Source organism: Alexandromys fortis, unplaced genomic scaffold, assembly GCF_014885135.2.
Source record: "Alexandromys fortis isolate MF-2015 unplaced genomic scaffold, M_Fortis_MF-2015_v1.1 scaffold_147, whole genome shotgun sequence".
Taxonomy (NCBI): domain Eukaryota; kingdom Metazoa; phylum Chordata; class Mammalia; order Rodentia; family Cricetidae; genus Alexandromys; species Alexandromys fortis.
Genome location: NW_026068029.1, coordinates 1,436,224 through 1,457,751, shown reverse-complemented (window position 1 = coordinate 1,457,751; position 21,528 = coordinate 1,436,224). Strand labels below are relative to the sequence as shown.

The following is a 21,528-nucleotide window of genomic DNA, read 5'->3' as shown; positions in this document are numbered from 1 at the left end:
ACTTGGGAAACGGGATGTTTGGGATAAAGGAAGGTCGGATAGGGGAGCAGGGAAGCACACATCTTAATTAAGGGAGCCATCTTAGGTTTGGCAAGAGATTTGGTGCTCCCAGGTGCCCAGGGCGATGTCCCCAGTTAGTTCCTGGGGCAGCTGAGGACAGAGAACCTGAAATGACCCTATCCTATAGCCATACTGATGAATATCTTGCATACAACCTAGATTTTTTAAATGCTCTCATTGTATGGTAGTTAAATGAAAACTTCAAGATTAATGCTTATGGAACTGTGAAACTATTTCAACTTAAAATACTTTTAGCCATTCTACCTGAAACAATTTGCATATGCCAGTTTATTGTATGACAAAATTTTTCCTGGGAAGATGTAACATATGTGTCTACCACCCTAGATAGAGAACCTATGACAGACTAAAGTACAGATATCACTAAGGTCCCATGAGGTGAACCAGTGAGTTTTACTGGGGTTACTTGTAGAATCAAAAATGACTCAAGGACAGCTGCATCACAAAGCCCACTCCAGCATTGGTGGCAGTTTACAAAGCTGGGCACCTAGAGCACACTGCACAGCTTGCAGGCAGCTCAACAGGTTGGAGAGTGCCTTTTTAGGGGCCTCAGTTGGTCTCAAACCTCCAGGTAGCTCTGCTGGTTTCTGCCTCTTCTGGCAGTGTGTCTGATCTCAATCTTCTTTGCAGCTTTTTTCCTTTGAGAACTCTTCTCAGTATTCTTGGTAGCTTGATTCCCATTTGAGAATCTTTTCAGCTCAGCTTTCTTCCATCTGAGAAGGACTCTTAGCTTTTATCAATCTTGGAGGGAATCATTATACAACACAGCTCTCGGAACGTTGTATTTTAGCATTTCTGTCATTTAGTTAACCTTTAAAATGAACATTTAAGTAAAGACTGGATGACCTATAATATAGCAGTTTACAGTTAGAGGCTAGACCACTATGGGTCAGAGGACAATTTCTCTGTTGCCTTTCACTGCTATTCTGATGCTTTAGATGTCATTCAAGCACACATTAGATTTTTCAAAATTATTATCAAAACTGGGCCTGATATGTAATTTCAGCACTTAGAGTGCAGAGGTGGGAGGATTACCACAAGTTTAAGGCCAAAAGTTTGGTATTTACTACTTTTCCATTGTCTAATAATACTCTTTCACTTAGGCATATTCTTCTATATTCTTTCTTTCCTTTTAAAATTATATATATATTTCAAGATAAGGTTTCTCTGTGTAGCCCTGGTTGTGCTGGAACTTGCTTTGTAAACCAGGCTGGCCTTGAACTCACAGAGATCTACCTGCCTCTGCCTCCCACGTGCTGGAATTAAAGGCATGTCCCACCATGCCTGGCTAAATAAAACACGTTAAATAGATGAATTTTTTTGTTTGACAATATTATACATGTATGTAATATATTCTGTTTACTTTGATTCCTCATTTTCTCATTATCTCCCTCCTATGCCTGCCATTTTCCCTCCCTTTTCCCACAGGTCCCTTTCTCACATTCATGCCTTTTGTTTGTTTTTTTGCTTTTGCTTTTTTTTGTGATCATTAATTTAACCAAGATTATCTCTGTGGCCACATCTTTGCAACTGTCCATTAGAACCTCTAGGGCTCACCATTTATCCCACAACTGAAGGCAATGATTATCTCTTCCCAGGAATTCATCAGTTACCAAATGTTAAACTGGGAGGGTGTCTTAGTTACTTTTATGATGCTGTGACAGAGCATCATGACCAAGGCGACTGGCAGAAGAAATAGTTATTTTGGGACTTATAGTTTCAGAGGGTTAGAGTCCATAGCCATCATGGCAGGGAACATGGCAATGGGCAGGTAAGCATGGCACTGGAGCAATAGCTAAAGTCTCCTTAATTCATAAGCACAGGGCAGAGAAAGCTAACTTGGAATGACCTGGGTTCCAACCTCAAAGCCTGTACTTAGTGACATACCTCTTTCAACAAAGCTACACCTCCTAATGCTTCCTTTACAGTTCTACCAACTTACAGAGGTAACTTACATGAGCTTTTAGAGGCCGTTCTCATTCAAACCACCACAGAGGGTAGGGGCCTGTCAGTCCTTCTCTGATCCATGATTGGCTATTGACATTCCTGTTCTTGTGCATGCTAAGTGCAAGCAAGCTGCTGTGAGATCATTTTTTTGACATGGCTTTATCATGTCTTGAAGATAGTGTTTGTAGTCCTCCTCCCTATTATCTTGCTCTTATGTTCTTTCCATACTCTAGTTTGTGGTGTTCCCTGTGCCTTAGAGAGGTTGGCATAAATGAAGATCCTGTTTCTGAGTACTCAACCATCGCTTATTTGAAGCATCTTTATTGGTATTCATTACAAAGAAAAGCTTCTCTGACCGAAGCTGGGAGTATCATTTGTCTATAAGTTTAAGCATAAATATTTAGACTTCAGTTTGGTACCATGTTAAATTTAGCTAAACAATAGTAAGCCCTACTCCTGGATCCATTACCTTCCCAGCCATAGGTTTTTTTTTGTTTTGTTTTGTTTTGTTTTGTTTTCTGACAGGATTTATAGTATTAGACTTGTATTCCCTCCTGTGGAGTTGGCTTTAAATCCAGTCCAAGAACACTTTATCCTATAATAGTTGGGCCACTATTGTATCAGTGGGCATATATTGTCTATGGTTGTCATTGTGGTATACCGAGTCCACCTCTGGTAAGACCTTTGATGCCTTTACTCCCCTAGCAGCCTGCATAGCAGCATCCAGCAGTGTGAAATCTAGCCAGCAGGGAGGAAGCATTCATCTCAATTACAGCTTGCTTTCTCCTATATCTTGTAACCAAGGTGTGCAGAGTCTTTAGCAATAAGATCTTATCGTCTAGTTTTGGTAGGCAACCAAGAGGAATGGCAATAGGTTGTATTGTTGTGGGAGTCTCTGGGACGTCTCTGGCCAACAATTAGTAAGGAAGTATCCCATACCTGGGATCTTCGTTTTATAAGCAGTGACTTCTAGCAGTATTATACAGCTATGCAGAATATCTCCTTTTTAAAAACATATTTTGACTTACAAAATAATAGATTTTTGTATTATTTTTCATAAGCTAGATTCCTATATCGTAGTATTATATGTGTGTTGATTTGGCCTATTCCAATTTGGCCAATGTCTGTACTTGCAAGCAATCTTCAGATAGGCTTATATAGAGTTTTATTTAAACAAAGCCCTCTGAATATAGCATGAAATTAGGTACCCTGCTGTTAGTATGCTATATAACAGGTGATCTTCATTTTCCTAATCTTTGGAGAAAGGAATGAAACATGGAAGCTATTCTATCTGCCAGGTCTGAACTAAGGAACTTATGACTGACTAGAACTTTAGGCTTTCCCTCTAGCAGGTACTACTGTAAAACTACATCACATGTGAGAAAATTGTTGACTGGTCCCATCAGTCCATTTTACCTCAGTCCTTATGCCCTAAAAAGAATCAAGTCTTGAATTATTGGTTTCTGCTAATGTTGATTCTCATTTTCTTTAAATTAAGAACACTTTTACACAAATGGGTTTACTGAGTGTGAGGTACCTTTTGCATCATTTTGTCTGGGTGTGTGAGTGTGGGTGTGTGTGGTGTTGGAGATAAAACCGTATGACTTACATATGCTAAGCAAGTATGCTACCTTTGAGTCATACCTGCAGCCTGTAGTTAAATCATTTAATACCCCAAGTTTTGGCATCAGAGGGAACTTTAAAAATTCTACCCTAGAAAGATACCTTAATCTGTGTAGCATCTTGTGGTGGTTTGAATGAGAATGGCCCCATAGGCTTGTATGTTTGAATGCTTGATCCCCAATTAGTGGAACTGTTTAGGAAGGACTCGGAGGTGTGACTTTGCTGAAGGAGATGTGTGTCACTGCCAGTGGGCTTTGAGGTTTCAAAAACCCCCACACCAAGCCCAGTGTCTCTCTTTCTGCCTGCTGCCTGTTAATCAGGATATAAAGCTCTCAGTTACCGCTCTAGCACTGTGTCTGTCTGCTTCCCTGAATGATGATCATGAACCAACCTTTGAAAATTGTAAGCAGGCTCCCAACTAAAAGCCCCCAAGGCAATTCTTTTATAAGACTCTTCACAGAAAAAGAGCAGTAGCTAATATGCATTTCATCACATTTTAGGTTTTTGTGGTGTTGGAGAAGCCATTCTTTTAGTAGTTGGACTCTACCTGGATTAATTAATTGAGGCATGATTAATTAAGTAGTCTAGATACCATGAAATTAGATCTGGACCTACTTATTCCCATATACCTGGTCTATCAGAAGTATTTTTAATAAACTTTATTATTTTAAAACTTGCAAATAAGTAAAAAAAACCATAGCAGTATTAATCATACCCAAAGTCTATATAAATTAGTGAATTTATATAAAGTTAGAATTGACATTAAAAACAGAAGCTCTGAAGCTTCACATTAAATTTTACATTTTCAGTATTGGATATATTTTGTTCACTAATCTACCACCAAAACAAAAAATTCTAAGACAGAGTCAGAACTAGGGAAACAAATAGCTTTATATTCTTTTTCATAACTCTTTCATAACTTGTGTCTATTACCTACATTTACTCCATCCTCATTCCCTTATTCCTAGTTTTTCTTGTTCTCTTTTTCATGTTGCACTGTTCTCACATGTCCATGTGTTACTTATGTACATCTATTATTGGCTACATTCTGCATATGAGAGAGAGCTATGGTTTTATTTATTTCTGAGATTGTGTAACCTTGTATTTCTGACAAGGGGCTAGTGTCCAGAATTCACAAAGAATTGCAGAAAAAAATGCCAAGGAGATAAAACTGTGCCAGTCAACAAATGAAATGCAAATGGTCAATAACGTTTATAAAGTGTATAAAGTCTCTAGCCATCAGGAAAACTCCAAACTAAAACTACTTTGAGATAATTTCCTCACCCTAATCAGAATGGTTGTTATCAACAAATCCAAGAGTAGAATTTGGAGAGGGTATAGAAATAAGGAAATCCATATTTACGATTGGTAGGAGTAGAGTAATACAGTCATTGTGTAAATGCAAGAATGGCCAAGATCAAAAACACTGATGACAACTTATGCTGGAGAGGTTGTGCGGTAAAGGGAACACTTCTGCATTCTTAGTGGAAATGCAAGCTGGTATAGCCCCTTTGGATGTCAGGGTGGCGATTTCTCAGAAAATTAGGAAACAACCTTCCTCAAGATCCAGCAATACCACTTTTGGATATATACCCAAAGGATGCTAAATAATACTGTAACAAGGACATGTGCTCAATTATGCTCATAGCAACATTGTTTGTTATAGACAAAACCTGGAAACAACCTAAATGCCCCTCAACCGTAGAATGGATAAGGAAAATGTGGTATATTTACACAATGGAGTACTACACAGCAGAAAAAATAATGACAGTTTGAATTTTGCAGGCAAATGGATGGAGCTAGAAAACATCATTTTGGGTGAGGTAACCCAGACCCAGAAAGACAATTATCATATGTACTCACTCATAAGTGGTTTTTAAACATAAAGCAAAGAAAACCAGCCTACAAATCACAATCCCAGAGAACCTAGACAACAATGAGGACCCTAAGAGAGACATACATAGATCTAATCTACATGGGAAGTAGAAAAAGACAAGATCTCCTGAGTAAATTGGGAGCATGGGGACCTTGAGAGAGGGTTGAAGGGAAGGGGAGACGCAGAGAGGGGAGAAGAGAAAAATGTAGAGCTCAATAAAAATCAATAAAAAATAATAACTACTATATTACTCAGCTTTTTCACTCCTAGGTATATATACCCAGAGAACTTCACACTCTATCATAAAGATATTTGCACACATACCTATTTTTAATTACTGATTTATTCACTGTAGCAAAGAATTGGAATCAACCTACTCATCAGTCAACAGAGGAGTGGATAATGAAAATTTGGTACATATAAAAATGGATTACTACTTATCTCTAAAGAAAAAGGAAGTTAAAAATTTGCAGAATAAGGGGGATGGAAATGGGAGGTGGTGGCGGGTAGGAGACAGAAATCTTTAATAAATAAATAAATTTTAAAAAATTTGCAGAATAATGGGTGGACTTAGGATTTTTGCAGTTTGTGAATTCTGGATATTAGCCCCTTGTCTCCCATTCTGTGGGCTCTCTTAGCTCTGCTTGCCATTTCCCTTTCTGTGCAGAAACTTTTTATTTTCATGTAGTTACACTTGATATTAGTATTAGTTCTGTGCTGTTGGTGTTCTATTAAGTTCTTGTCTACCCCAATATTGTGAAGGGTCACCCCTGTGTTTTTTTCTAAAACTTTCAGTGTTTCAGGCTTTATAGGTCTTTGATGCATTCTTAATTGATTTTTATACAAGGTAAAAGACCAATCTAATTTCATTTTTCTCTGGCTAGAAATTCAGCTTTGCTGCCACTATTTATTGAGTAGGCTCTTTTTGCATAGTATATTTTTCCACCTTTTCAAAAAATTAAGTGGAAATGGCTTTGCCATTTTATTTCCCGATCCTCTATTCTATTCCATTGGTCTTTCTGTCTATTTTTATACAAGTATCAAGCTGTGTTTATTATTATAGCTCTATCATATAATTTCCTCCAGCATTTTCCTTACTTTTTAGGATTGCTTTGCTATCTGTGGTCTTTTGTGGTTCCATATGACTTCTTTTATTGTTTTTTTTTTCTAAGCCTGCTAAACATGATGGGAATTTTGTGTTTCCCATCTTCAGTGCAGTCTGCTTTCTGTGCTATCAGATACATACTTCCTGTTCTATTTCTACTATAAAATAGTCTTGGAAAAGTGGTAAGGGTTGATTCTAGACATGTGCTTAGTGCATCCCTCCAATTGCCTAGCATCATAACAATGGCTTTAATAAAACTGCATTTGATTCTCAACTACCCACAAAATAAGATCCCAAGCAGAAATAGAAAAGTAGAAAAGACAAAAATCTCACATATTCATGACAAACCTGTGTTAATTCTATTCTGGCACCCCAGACTCCTTACATCCATTAGCTGTTTACAGCCCTTCAAGTGTATACACACACAAACACACACACATACACACACATGCACACATACACACGCGCACACATACACACACACAGAGAGAGAGAGAGAGAGAGAGAGAGAGAGAGAGAGAGAGAGAGAGAAAACCTTCTGTAAGGAGAAGAAGGGTCCAGAATTGGAGCACCTTTTGCCCCCAGGGAGTCTGGGTTTTTGTATATATACTTACACACACACGCGCGCGCATACACACACAATTGAGCAAGGATTGGCCATCTGCTTCCTTCTTGAATTGGACTGAGCAAGATGCACTTTAAATGACAGCAGGGGCCTGTTTGGATGCGGTAAGGGTAGGGACTTTAGAAATTTCCACAAAGAAACAAACAAACAAAAAGCCTACCAATGGAAATAATCCTGACAAAAGAGGATTTCTTTTGGTCAAGATCCTGGAAAAGGGCCATCTTGAACCAAAGAGAATATAATCTAAGAACAGTCTGATCTAATCCAGGACCCTGTTCCTTAGTTGGGGAATTAACTGTCTCCTGTCTTTATTTATAATGTCTGTCTTCTTTCTTCCTTCCTTTTTTTGTTTTGTTTTTGTTTTTCTTTTCAAGACAGAATTTTACTGTGTAGCTCTGGATTTCCTGGAACTCACAGAGATCCACCTGCCTCTGTCTCCTAAGTGCTGGGATTAAAAGCGTGTACTGCCATTGCCTGGCCATAATGGGTCTCTTTATTCTTGAATTTTGATTTTGAACTGGACGATGAGGGATGTATATCCATTACTTCCTGGAACAGGGCTTGTTTTTAATCTACTATCACCAAGAAGTATCTCATGTAACAAACCCCATTCCAGGAGGAAGTTTTTGGAAAACTTGAGGGACAGTTGGGCATGGTGGCCCAGGCATGTAATCTCAGGCTAATATAGGAGCGTCACCATGGGTTCAAGGCAAGCTTGGGATATATAGTGAGTTCTAAGAGAATTAGGGATACAGCCTAAGACCCTGTCTCAGAAAACCAAATACTTTTGATGGTCTATTTATATATCAAAATAGAACCAAAACCTAGTTTAAAAAAAAAAAAACGGTTGAAAGGAGGAAAGGGAAGGGGGAATATTGTAGTTATATTTTAGTTTCAAGAAATTAAAAAAAATAAAATGTAAGAGGTAAGAAGATAGACATTAAAAAAACATCAGCACTTGTACATCTGGTCAGGAAGGCACAAAGTTCCTTAGAACTATCCATACTTCAGTATTCCTTCAGTTCCTATACATTAGGTACCATTTAGAAATCCCCATGGCTAGGAAAGGCATAAAAGATACATGGAAAGGAAGTCTGAGACTGGGATTTATGACCTTGGGGATTGAAAGAAAGCTTGAAAGTCATACAGCACAAAGACAAAGAACTGAGATCAGATGAATCAGCAAGAATTTACTGAGTTGCAACATGTCAACATATAGAGAAAATGTTACCAGAAGCATCATCACCTTTGAAACTTTGTGATCTGGGAAGTGTCTTCTCTAATTCATTTCTCTTTTATATGGTTTTTTAAAAACATTTTTGATGCAATATTTTACCATATAGCCCAGGTTGGTCTTGATCTCTTGACCCTCCAACCTCAGCTACACAAGTACTGGGATTATGAACAAGTATACCTAGTTTCTTTTTTCTTTTTTTTTTCTTTTCTTTTTTTTTTTTTTTGAGACAGGGTTTCTCTGTGTACTGTGTAGCCCTAGCTGTCCTGGTACTTGCTCTGTAGACCAAACTGGCCTCAAACTAACTGAGATCTTCCTGCCCCTGCCTTCTAAGTGCAGGGCTTAAGGGCATGCACCACCACCCAACTTCTTTTAGACATTCTTAAAGATAAGCATTTCTACAGTATATGATGGATGGTAGACACCTGTAATTCCAGCACTTGAGAGGAGTGACCAGCAGTGAAACAGAAAGTTTGTGAGATTGAGGTCAGTCTTGGCTACATAGTAAATTCCAGCCTATCCTGGGCTACATAGTGTCTGTATTAATTAAATCACTGCTTGGCCTATTAGCTCTAACTTCTTACAATACTGTTTGGCCAATAGCTTAAGTGTATTTCTGGCTAACTCCTATATCCTAAACTAACCCATCTCCATTAATCTGAGTATTGCCACGTGGACGTACCAGCAAAGTTTCGGCATATCTGTCTGGCAGTGGCTCCATGGCTTCTCTCTGACTCTGCCTCCTTTCTCCCAGCATTCAGTTTAGTTTTCCCTGCCTAGTTCTACTCTGCCCTATCAACAGGGCAAGGCAGTTTCTTTATTCACCAGTGGTATTTACAGCATACAGAGGAGAATCCCACATCCTTATCTGCTTTTGTTTGGTTATTAATAGCGTATCTTATTTATATATCTGCTTCCCTAGAGGGTTTTTTTTTCTTCTTTACTTTCTTATTTTAGACAGGTTCTCTTTTTGTACCCCTGGCTGTCCTGAAGTCACTCTATAGATCAGGCTGGCTTTTCTGTGGGTTCTTGACTCACTGAAGCTTTACCCTACCATATATTTTGCTAGTATTTACTTTATGTTTGGCAACTGTTTAGGTTGGCTTCATACATCATTGAACTTTTTCAAGACTGACGTGAATCTGTCATATTTCTCCAGTATGACTTTGAGGTTTTATATCAAAATTATGCTTAGGAAAATTCTTTACTGTGTCAAGTGGTTTTATAGTTAACATACTTAATCCATTAGATTTTTTATGATATAATATGAAACCAAGATCTGTTTCCTACTAGTAGTTTTATAATATCATTTATTGAATACTTTGTCCTCTCCTTGCCCATTGAAAATGTCCCTCTTCAAGCCAGACATAGTGGCGAACACCTTTAATAGCAGCACTTGGTAGGTAGAGGCAGGTAGATCTCTTGAGTTTGAGAGCAACATAGTCTACAGAATGAGTTCCAGGACAGCCAGGACTGTTGAGAAACCCTGTCTCAAAAAGAAAAAAGGAAGAAAGAAAGAAACAAAGGAAGAAAATGCTCCCTTCATTATAAGCTAGATTCTTAGATATCATTGGCCTATATTTAGGAGCATTCCAACCATTGTGTTTTCCTGATCCTGTAATTTGCTTATCTCTTGGTTCCTAGCATAGTTAGTGTTCTATTATAACTTATATACACAAACACTTTCCAAGTATCTGTTGTTCACACAAAGAAACCAAACCTGTTACCCAGGTCTAGCCTTAAGATCTCTTTCCAGGCACTTTTCACCATAGTCATCTGCATTTTTAAGTGTGTTTTCATTATTCACACTATTCTCTTAGCTAGAAATAGCCTTAGTACCGCCACCTACCCTTCTGGAAGCAGGGTCTTGCTATGTAGTTCCGGTTGGCCTCAGACTAATCCTGCTTTACCTCTCAAGTGCTGGAATTTCAGGCATATGCCAGCAAACTTGACTTCCATTCTTTACTGTAAAATCCTCCTTTTCTTTGTAGAGCTACTGAAAAACTTTGCCAAGCCTCCCGCCTCACTTCTTTAACTCTTGTTTCATTTAGTCTCTGAGTTATTTCTGTTTGTTTTACTCATTTGTCAAATAAACAATCTACTTCTTAAGACTAGACCATGCCTCATCAGTCTGTCCTTCTGTTTTACTTTTTGTCATTCTCAGACTTAAAAATGTGGTTTTTTTTTAATGGAATTGAATTTGGATCATGAATACACACATACATACATGCTCCAAAAGGTTAGTGAGCAAAAACTGCCAGATGAGCAAAAATTGTGTTTGATAATCTACAGAGACAACTAAGTATTTAACTATATTAGTATGTGACTGGTTTGTTACAATGAAAGGATACACAGCAAAATTGAGGGGAAACTTCCTACAAATTTGTGAGGGTTATTTCCCAATGGAACTCAGGGCATGAATAATTCCTTTACCAGTTGGCTATGATAATGTATATGCAGTGTTGCCAGCTGGAGCTCACTAGAGACTCAGTTGGCCCAGTGTTGTTACAAAGAGCTTACCATGTGGGTACCCCTTAGTGGACACACATCCACATTCTAGGTTCTCAAAAGGAAATAGCACAAACCATGTAATTTACACTTTGAGTACTCTCCAGTTAATGGTCAGACCCCCCTGAAATGTCAGCCATAGGCCAGCCTTGAAAGCAGACACTTCCAAGGATAACAGTAACTCTTGTTATGTTAACTCTTTTCTGAGAAGTCATATGTTTGAAGAGCTTAATTTCTCTAAAGGGAAAGATGTCTGTGGCAAGAGTGGTGAGGAGATGTGCACTAAGTATTTTCCCTGACACTGTCTTCCCAGAGGTTATAAGCTGAGGCTTGAAAAATACCTAGACACAGAAAGAGCTGAAGCCTCTCTGGTCCATGTTTGTCAGTAGTATGTAGTATTAAGGAGAAAGAAATACACAATATACTGAGGGCCTCAAACTGTGTGTAATTTATTTCTTATTTGAAATGGTAGCAGGAGGATACTTTTGTGTGGAGTAAGAAGGGAAGGTAGTGCTTTAGGACAGCTGCTTGGATAGTAATGGGTAGCAAGGTCCCAGGAAATTAAGATGAGACACAGTAAGACTAATACAGAAGGAGGAGGCCACTTGTTCGTCCCAGCCACCCAGAACCAAAATAACCACACAGAAACTGTATTATTTAAGTCACTGCTTGGCCCATTAGCTCTAGCTAACTCTTAGTTATTGGCTAACTCTTACATATTAATTTAACTCATCTCCATTAATCTGTGTATCTCCACATGGCAGTGGCCTGCTGGCAAAGTTTCCACAAGTCTGACTCTGACCATGGCTCCATGGCGTCCCTCTGACTCCGCCTTTCTTTTTCCCAGCATTCAGCCTAACTTTCCCTGCCTACCTAAGTTCTGCCTTGCTATAAGTCCAAAGCAGTTTTTTTATTCATTAATGGTAATCACAACACACAGAGGGGACTCCCATATAAGACTAGCATGGTAGCATTTGCAGTGATCCTGTGTTGTTAAGAAAGCTTAGCTAGGAAGTGGTGGCTCACATCTTTAATCCTGTACTGGGGAGGCAGAGACAGGTGGATTTTTGAGTTGAAGTTTAGCCTGTTCTACAGTGAATTCCCTGACGACCAGAACTGTTACACAGAGAAACCCTGTCTTGGAGAAGAAAAGAAAACAAAACCAAACCTAGACAAGGTAGTGGTGATGTACTTCTTCAATCCCAGCACTGGAGAGGCAGAAGCAGGTGGATCTCTGATTTAGAGGCCAGCCTGGCCTCAGAGTGAATTCTAGAACAGCTACAGCTACACAGAAAAACCCTGTCTCAGAAAACCAAAAAAGAGGAAAAGCTAGACAAAATCTAGTCCAGTATTACATTTAAAAATAACTTTCAAATCATTGGAGGAGTGGGAGATCAGTTTGAGAGATGATAAGAAACTATGTCAAGATGAAAGTAGTTCAAAATTGCATGCTTTTAAAAATAAGATTTTTCAGTTGAAGTTTTCTTTAGAATTATTGTACTTAGAATTTGTTTTCAAAGTTGTTAGTTGGTGACATTTTCTTTGAAGATATATGGTTTTATATTGTATACTTAATAAAGAATAAAATACAATGCCACTACAACTTTTAGATAAATGACGTTGAAAAATGTATATGCATGTGTTAACATTTCATTAAGCAAGATAGAAGGAATAATAAGATTTTTTCTATCAGCATTGTTTTTATTTGGAATTAAACATTTCCATTCTAAAATGAATGCTAAAAATAAACACACTTTTGCATTTTTTTCAGTTTTAATGTAAGAGCCTAGTTGAAAGGTAAGGATATATTTGAATAAATTTTTATTTTCAGTGTCTTTGAAATACATACCATTCTGCCATTTTTAGTTTTATTATTTGCTTAGTTTGTATCAAGTTTGTACTTGGTAATTTAATGTTTTTGCATCATACCACACTATAAAACCCACACTTACTACTTTTCTCATAATCGTTCTGTTCTTGTGAGTTTTTTTCTCATATTTATTGAAACCTTATATCTTTATGTTGACAACCATCTGAAAATTTTCTAAAAGCTTTCTTTGCGATTATCAAATCATTACAAGAGCCTATGTAGTTTTGGAATAAGAAGTACTATGCAATGGAAAGGATAACATGCTAGTTAGACACATCTCTGCCTCTGTTATATCAGGCTGGGGACTGGAAAGGCAACATTTGAATCTTGAGTTTAGGCCAGAGTGCTTTCCCAGAAAAACTCCCAAGGAGCACTGTATTTTCTCCACTTGCAAAGACCAGTGCCATCTAATGGGGTTTTTGTCTGATCCATTTTTGCCTGTTTTGGTTTGTTCCGTGTTTGGATGGCATCTTCTGGGTTCCACATTACTTTGTGTGAATTGTGAGGTGCAAGTTAGCACTATACAGATGAAAGCATTTTGACAACTGCACTGTGGGTCAAACTCTAGCTCAAATGTTATAACTGACTCTTCTATTGAAGCTCATATTTCTCTTGTTTTCTCTTGATAGGAATACACAATGTTGCCACAGAAAACCAACTGGGAATTGTTGCAATGGAACTGGCCCTACATGAGGACTTAACTGAGGATATAACTGAGCATCTTGTTTGGTCAGGAGTTGGAATTGACACTAAGACACTAATACTGTAACTTTCTTGATAAAATATCTTTATTTTTCAGTAGTGGAATGCTGCAACTTTTTTACACTTAACAATCATTGTTAATTCAGTTTCAAAGTTGTATTTAACTACAACTCTTTTGCGAAAACTCTCAGCAGGATCATTTGGGGGCATTATTTGTTGATACATCCTTTTCTGAGTATGGTTTCACCAAGAGAATTTAATCAAATTATATCTAAACATTTATATGTTGAAAGCTTTGTTTATGTTATAAAAACAAGCATCAGAATTATATAGTGTCTGTACATGAAATAACTTTAAACAGTGGCCTTACAGTAGCAAATTTTATACTGGCTTTTCTTTTTCTGATGACATTTTGACTTCTAACTTGAAGTTTTCTGAAGTTTCTGGAGATCAAGGCCTATGTACATCATCCATTTCATAATCAAATATAAAAAGCCTAGAGAAAAGGTGCACCTTCTCCATCGGGTCATGGCAAGTGCACTGAATTGTTAGTAAATGTGTGTCTTGGGTATTCCCATGACTATTTGCTCTTTTCTAATTTCAAATGCTATTGTGGAAAATATGTAAGGATTTTGTAATCTCTATTCCATCTTCTTTTCCCTCAGGGCAAGCTTGTGCATATTATATTTTTAAATGCTTTTAAAATCTGACAGACAAAATTACATATTTGAACATTGTACTTTACTACTGTGGTATTACACATTTTGCGGACACATCTTACAGAGGGCATATCTTTAGTTCAGTTGATAGGTGTTATATGCCTACTATATGTAAGATAGGGTCCATGAGATAGTCAATACAGTCTGTAGGTCCTGAAACTTACTTCTTTGTTTTCTTTCCTTCTGTTTAAAAGTACATACACATTCCCAGTTAAATTTTTGTGAAATGTTTATTTGTAAGAAAATAAAATATTGTTGCTCTTTCTGCTTGAAGCTATTACCTGGCAGTTGGTGAGAACATGCTTTTAATTCTTTATGAGACTGACAACCCTGGGTAATCTTTGTTGATGTTGAATACTGGGAAACACATAATGATGTATATTTTCCTTATTTTCTTTTTTAAATTTTTATTTAAATTCTTTTTCATACAAGGACCACTCTTCTTTAAATGGGTCAGTGATAAGGGACGTTGGAGCTTTGATTCAGTGGTAACTGGATGATGAATAAACGACCTGATTTTTGTACTGTGTGCCATTCCTAGAAATCAGGTTCTCCAACCCTCCTATACATGAAACTGGGGCTAAGGAGAAAATCATGTATGCAGTAATATGGCAAGTTTGCATTGACTCAGTACATAAAAAAAACTACCTTAATTTTTTTGAGTCCGGGTCTAATGTAGCCCAGGCTAATGCAGAACTCAGTATATAGCTGAGGACGAATGACACTGATGATCTCTAGAGTGTTGGGATTACAGGCATGTTGCCACCATTTGTGGTTTTTATAAGGTGTTTCATGCATGTTATGCAAGAACTCTGCCAGCTGAACTACATCCTCAGTCCATCAAACTCAATTTTTTATTTTATTATTTTATGTGTATAGATGGTTTTACTGCATGTGTATCATGCCATGCCCACAGAGACCAAAAGACGACGTTGTAGCACCTGGACCTGGAGTTACAGGTGGTTATGAGATGCTGGTACCATTACCATTAGATGCTGGTAATTACAGTGAGGCCTCCTGATGCAGCAGCTGGTACTCTTAACTGCTGAGCCATCTGTCCAGAACCTACTTTTAAAATAGTTGATTTTATTTGTTCCTATATTTTAGTAGATGGTTCTGAAGCTATAGTAATCAATCATTTGATTGACTGATCTGTGTGCATGAGTGCATGCGTGCATGTATGCATGTGTGTGTTTCATGTAACAGTGAACAAGAAAAAGAATGAGGCACATGGGCCCTGTATGCCTTAGTGGTTTCTGTAGTCTCGTAAGGAAAATGGCCATGTACATAGAAGTAAAGCCTGATAAACAGCTTGACTATAGATGTTTTATTTATTGTAGCTCCTAAAGATAAGATTATTAATTTAGTATTTCATTTCACAACTGATTCCCAATTTAGGCCTGTTTGGATAACCTCTTGGCATTGTCTCAGAATTCAAAGTTTTATATCTGGCAAAATAGTATTCAGAAATTATTGTTGGTATAAGAAATATTTGCTTTATAAAGTACACACCAGGTATGGTGGTTTACACTTGTAATCCCAGCACTTGGGAGTCTGAGACAGTAGAATTGTCCCAAGTTTGAAATCTGCCTGACTTACATAGTGAGTTCAGGCCAGCCTGAGCTACTGTGTGAGATGCTGTCTTAAAAATTCATAAAATATAAAAATAATCCTGGACACATTTAAAATTAAAATAATTTAGAGCATATGGTAGAAACAGGGACCATGTCAGTCTAGTTAGCCACAATCCTCAGCATCCAGCATCCTAGTTAACAATAGAAACTCAATAAATGTTAACTGAATGAGAAATCAGTAAGAAGTGAGTAGGATTTACATATCTAATTTTTATATGGAAATTGAACAAGACCACTTTTACTGGCCTGAAAAAGAATCTGAATTCTTAAATGCTTAACTACCTAAGACTTGAGGAGTTTCTTTTTATCTTTGTATGTGTGAGTGCAAGTGTTCATATGTCATTAAACACATGGAGGTTAGAGGAGAATCTCAGGTGTTGGACTTTGCCTTCCACCTTGTTTGAATAGGGTTTCTTGTTTGCTGTGTCATATGTCAGACTAGCTGGCCTGCAAGCTTCCAGGTACTCTCTTGTCTCCACCTCCCATCTTGCTGAAGGAATGTTCAGATTACAGGCATGTGCTATCTTACATAGCTGTGTGTGGGTGCTGGATATCGGAATCCAGATCCTCATGTTTGTGTGGCAAGTGCTTTTACTCACTAAGCCATTGCCACATCCCAGAAAGGTTTTGGCTGAGTCCCCATATTATTGCCTCCTCTCATTTCTCCCATTTGCTAGACTTTTCACTGGTAGTTAAATAAATCTTTTTTAAAAAGAAAAAAAATGAGTAAAATGTACCCGGGTTCTGCTGTATTATTTCTTTTGTTTTGTTTTGGTTTTTGAGGCAGAATCTCATTATATAAGTACTAAAATCACAGATATGTGCCACTGTACCTGGATTTTTCTGTTATTTTTATAACTAAATGTGAATTTATAATTATCTCAGTATAAATATAGACTTAAAAAAAACTACCCATTGGGGACGGAAAAGATGGCTCAGACGTTAAGAGCACTGGCTGCTCTTCCAGAGGACCTGCCTGAGTTCAATTCTCAGCAGCCACATGGTTGCTCACAACCATCCAAAGTGAGATCTGGCGCCCTTGCGGTAGTAGCACATGCTTTAACCCCAGCACTCAGGAGGCAGAGTCAGGTGGATCTGAGTTCGAGGCCAGCCTTTTCTACAGAGTGAGTTTCAGGCCAGTCTACAAAACTACACAGAGAAACCCTGTCTTGAAAAACCAAAGGGGGAAAAAAAAAGAAAAAAGATCTGGTACCCTCTCCTGGCATGTAGGCAGAACACTGTATGCATAAGTAAATCTTTAAAAAAAATAAAAACCTGTCCATTTCCATATCACAGAGAACTCGTATTTTGGAATATACACTTATTTTTTCTATTGAAAAATATATTTACATTAAAATATTTTATTATTATTTTTTTCAATACAGGGTTTCTCTGTGTAGCTCTGGCTATCCTCGAACTAGCTGTAGACCAGGCTGGCTTCCAACTCATAGAGATCTGCCTGCCTCTGCCTCCCAAGTGTTGAGATTAAAGGTTTTTGCCACCACCACCCAGCTCATTTAAATATTTTAAATAGATCCATACCAATTTACCATATTTTAGTTAATGTCTTAGGGCTACTGTTTCTGTGATAAAATGACATGACCCAGTGCAATGTGGGGGGAAGGAAAGGGTTAATTTCACTCACAGTTCTGTGTAACAGTTCATCATCAAAAGCAGTGAGGATAGGAACTCAAACTGAAGGCAGGAGCTGATGCAGAGGCCATGGAGGGATGTTACTTATTAATGGCCTGCTTTTTTCCCAGTTTTTTGTTGTTGTTGTTGTTTTTTAATTTATTTATTTTATGTACAATTTTCTGCCTGCATATATCCCTGTGGGCCAGAAGAGGGCACCAGATCTCATTACAGATGGTTATGAGCCACCATGTGGTTTCTGGGAACAGAACTCAGGACCTCTGGATGAGCAACCAGTGCTCTTATCCTCTGAGCCATTCGCCAGCCCCCTTTTTCCCAGTTTTTGAGATAGGGTTTCTCTGTGTATCTTTGGCTGTCCTGGAATTTGCTCTGTAGACTAAACTCACAGAGATCTGCCTGCCTCTGCCTCCTGAGTGCTGGTGTTAAAGGTGTGTGCCACCACCGCCTGTCATCAGCCTGCTTTCTTATAGAACCCAGGGCCACCTGACCAGTAATGTTCCCACATGCCCTATAGGTCTAATCTTCTGGAGGCATTTTCTCAATTGGGGCTCTCTCTCTCTGATGACTAGCTTGTGTTAGCTTGACATAAAACTAGCCAGGACTGTGAATGAACTCCCCTTTTCTGTGTTGTTGTTTGCTTGAGGATGCCTGGGCTCAAACCCAAGGAGTCATATTTGCTAGGCAAATGCTTAATCATTGAGCTATATCCCCAGTCCTTGGACATCTTTTTAGAGAAAGATGGGAATGCTTTGAGGCAGGAACAGGAAAAGTAAAGCTAAGTCAGAAAGTCTCTCTGTATTCGCTAGCAACAGCCAAATATATAATGTCTAGCAGCCACCAGACGAGGAAGGGAGATGTGAATACAGCTAGGTGTTACATGTCAAGATGCATGACTTCAAACCCTTCCACACAAGTGTCAGCAAATAAAGAAACAGGTGGCAAGTCTTGGTAACAGAGAGCTTCCAACATGACCAAAAGGCTGGCAGGATGAGCGGGCCATGTGGAGGAAAGTGAAGGTAAGCCTCCTGTGCTGCCCTTGGCACTCCACCACAGAGCATTCCTGAGGTACTAGAGCTGCCTGGAGAAGTCAACATCCCAGAAAGAAGGGGCACCTTTGCCTGGTCCAGCGAGCCTCAATTTAGACATTCAGTAAGGGCTCAGAGGAAAGGGAACACCAGGTTCCCCCACAGAGTTCAGCACAGCAGATGATTGCAACTTCAAACCCATGAAGATAGAACCAAGACACTGAAATTGAATCATGCTTGTAGAATAGGAAGTAAATGTAATGTGATAAATTTAAACAAAAAATGTTGACAAATTGTAGCTTGTGGAGGGAAATGGGATGCATTCTAAAACCATCGTCCATGGTCAGCTGTCATGTTAAGTATAATATCCTAAGAATTCTAAAACCATCGTCCGTGGTCAGCTGTCATGTTAAGTCATAATATCCTAAGAATTCTAAAACCATCATCCATGGTCAGCTGTCATGTTAAGTCATAATTCCTAAGGTTGCAATCTAGAAGGCATGAATATACAGCCCAGTCATGGTGGGACCACTTGGGTAGCACTGTGGTGGCTTGAATAAGAACAGTCCCCATAGGCTCATATATTTGAATGCTTAGTCACCAGGAGTGGCATTATTTGAGAAGGATTAGAAGGTATAGTCTTGTCAGAGGAAGTATATTAATGGGGCTGGTTCTTTGAAAAAACTCATGCCAATCCTGTATCCCCTGTCCCATCCCTACTGTGGATCAGGATGTAGCTCTCAGCTACTGCTCCAGCACCATGCCTGCTGTCATGCGTCCTGCCGTGATGAGCATGGACTAAATCTCTGAAACTGTAAACACGCCCTCATTAAATGATGCCTTTTAGTCATGGCGTCTCTTCACAGCAATAGAACAATGACTAAGACAGGCCCTAATAACCAATGTTAAGTTTTTCACAGCTTCTTGACTTTCACATAGTGGTTCTTAGTATAACTCCAATGTCTGGCAGCATTCTATATCAGCAGCTTCTTCAATTTTGCTTCTGATTTTTTTCTATTGGATTTCATTAAAATTCTAATAAATATAGTGAGTGATTTTTGCGATTATTCCTGGGCATAGATATGAATGCATAGAGGTCGGAAGCATACTTACCCATTGTTAACACTTGGTTACATAACTGGTGGGATTTGGAGGGGCTGTGGTTTTCTATAGTTGTCACATAACAGAACACCTAGCATTGTTATGAAAGTCATTCTCTTCAAAGTGGTAAGAACATTTCATACTACCCATCACTGAATGTCAGTCACTAAAAACACGTGAACAAACATTACCTTCATTAGGATGTCTGCTTCACTGCAGCCCAGTGAGGTTTCATTCCCTGCTGTTCCTCCTCCCACATTATAAGAGGTGATGGTCTTATTTCTGTGTGGTGTTGACATTTTAGTATAAATTATTGACATGTAAAATGTAGCATAGATACATAAAAGTTAAATTGTTGTCACTTTTCTTAAAATGAAAGACAGACTAGTTGTGGTTAGCCTCACAGTCAGATTCAAGGTCAAGGACAGCCTGGGCTACACATTTTCTTTTAAAGAGTTAAAACTTTGGGCTGGAGAGATGGCTCAGAGGTTAAGAGCATTGCCTGCTCTTCCAAAGGTCCTGAGTTCAATTCCCAGCAACCACATGGTGGCTCACAACCATCTGTAATGAGACCTTATGCCCTCTTCTGGCCTGCAGACATACACACAGACAGAATATTGTATACATAATAAATAAATATTAAAAAGAGTTAAAACTTTTCTCTTTCCCTATTAATAAAATAATCATTAAAGCCTGTATGTAGACCCAGAATTGAGTTAAGGTTTACATGTCATTACAAATAAACCTATGTAGTGGTATTTCATTTGTATTTTAATAAATAAAGCTTGCCTGAAGATCAGAGAGTATAACAATCCCACTGGCCTTACGGACCAAGCAATGGTAGCACACACCTTTCATCCCAGTAGCCACACTAGTTTGCCATAGAAACTGGGTTGATAGTGGTGCACGCCTTTAATCCGAGCCTTAGAGAGGAGTACAAGACTGGAGGAGACAGCTCTCAGTCAGTTTCATTCTGAGGATTCCTTGAGACAGGATCACCATTTTTGGACTGAGGTCGAGATAAGAGCCAGTGGCAGGCTGTTTTGCTTTTCTGATTTTCAGGATGAACCCCAGTATCTGTCTTTGGGTTTTTGTTAATCATGCTACAAACCTATGCTATCTATTTGTAACACCTAACTTTCAGAGATATCAGGAGAGATGGCAGCCAGATTCCATTAAGCCAACATAGATTCACTTAGATTCTTAAGTGACCCTGACTTGTTCCCTTGTTTCCTGACTTGTACCTGCTCATTTTGTTGTTGGAGCACCTTTCTGGTTTTGGCTGTTGAGGTTTAGAGTCACTCCCTCTCTTCTTCCGTCCCTCCATCTCCCTCTCTTTTCCTCTCCCTCCCTCTTTAGTTTTTGAGGCAGGACTTCACATGTTCCACACTAACCTGGAACTTGCTGTATGACCAAGGCTGATCTTGAACTTTGATGTATCTGCCTCGACTTCCCAGGTGCTGGAATCACAGGCATGCCTTGGTTCATAATTGCTTATGAGAGTGTTCTTTAGATCTTCGGAATTCAGTTTTTTGAAATGGTATGAAAATGGAAGAAAAATTATAGACCTACTGTTCAAATATTTGGTTTTCTCCTTAATCTGTTGGCTTTTTTGGTAGTTGAGATTATAATTTAATGTATATTTGGTTTTTACAGATTATCCTAAACGTGTATAAAACATGTTTAAGTTGGTATGACATTCATTTGCATCCATTATATAGAACGAGGGATAAAATCCCATTCCCAGAAAACTAAACATGTCTTTTGAAATCCTGAATTATAATGTTAAAATTTAGGAAGCTATTTTTGCTGTACACATTGCTTAAGA

General features: G+C 38.4%; 1 protein-coding gene across 10 annotated transcripts in view; it reads left to right on the top strand.

Annotated features, from left to right (window-relative positions):
* The window catches only part of Bclaf3 (BCLAF1 and THRAP3 family member 3), a 61,164-nt gene extending 46,600 nt beyond the window's left edge, over nt 1-14,564 (top strand). For 7 of the 10 annotated variants that reach the window (XM_050164347.1, XM_050164344.1, XM_050164345.1 and 4 more), the window contains one exon: nt 13,496-14,564. In XM_050164347.1, coding sequence (XP_050020304.1) covers nt 13,496-13,567 — 72 coding nt within the window. In that variant the 3' untranslated portion in view covers nt 13,568-14,564. Of the gene's footprint in view, nt 1-12,767; nt 12,794-13,495 lie in introns of all 10 variants that reach the window. The other 3 variants (XM_050164349.1, XM_050164346.1, XM_050164343.1) reach the window with 1 other exon arrangement.
* Nucleotides 14,565-21,528: the final 6,964 nt, after the last annotated feature.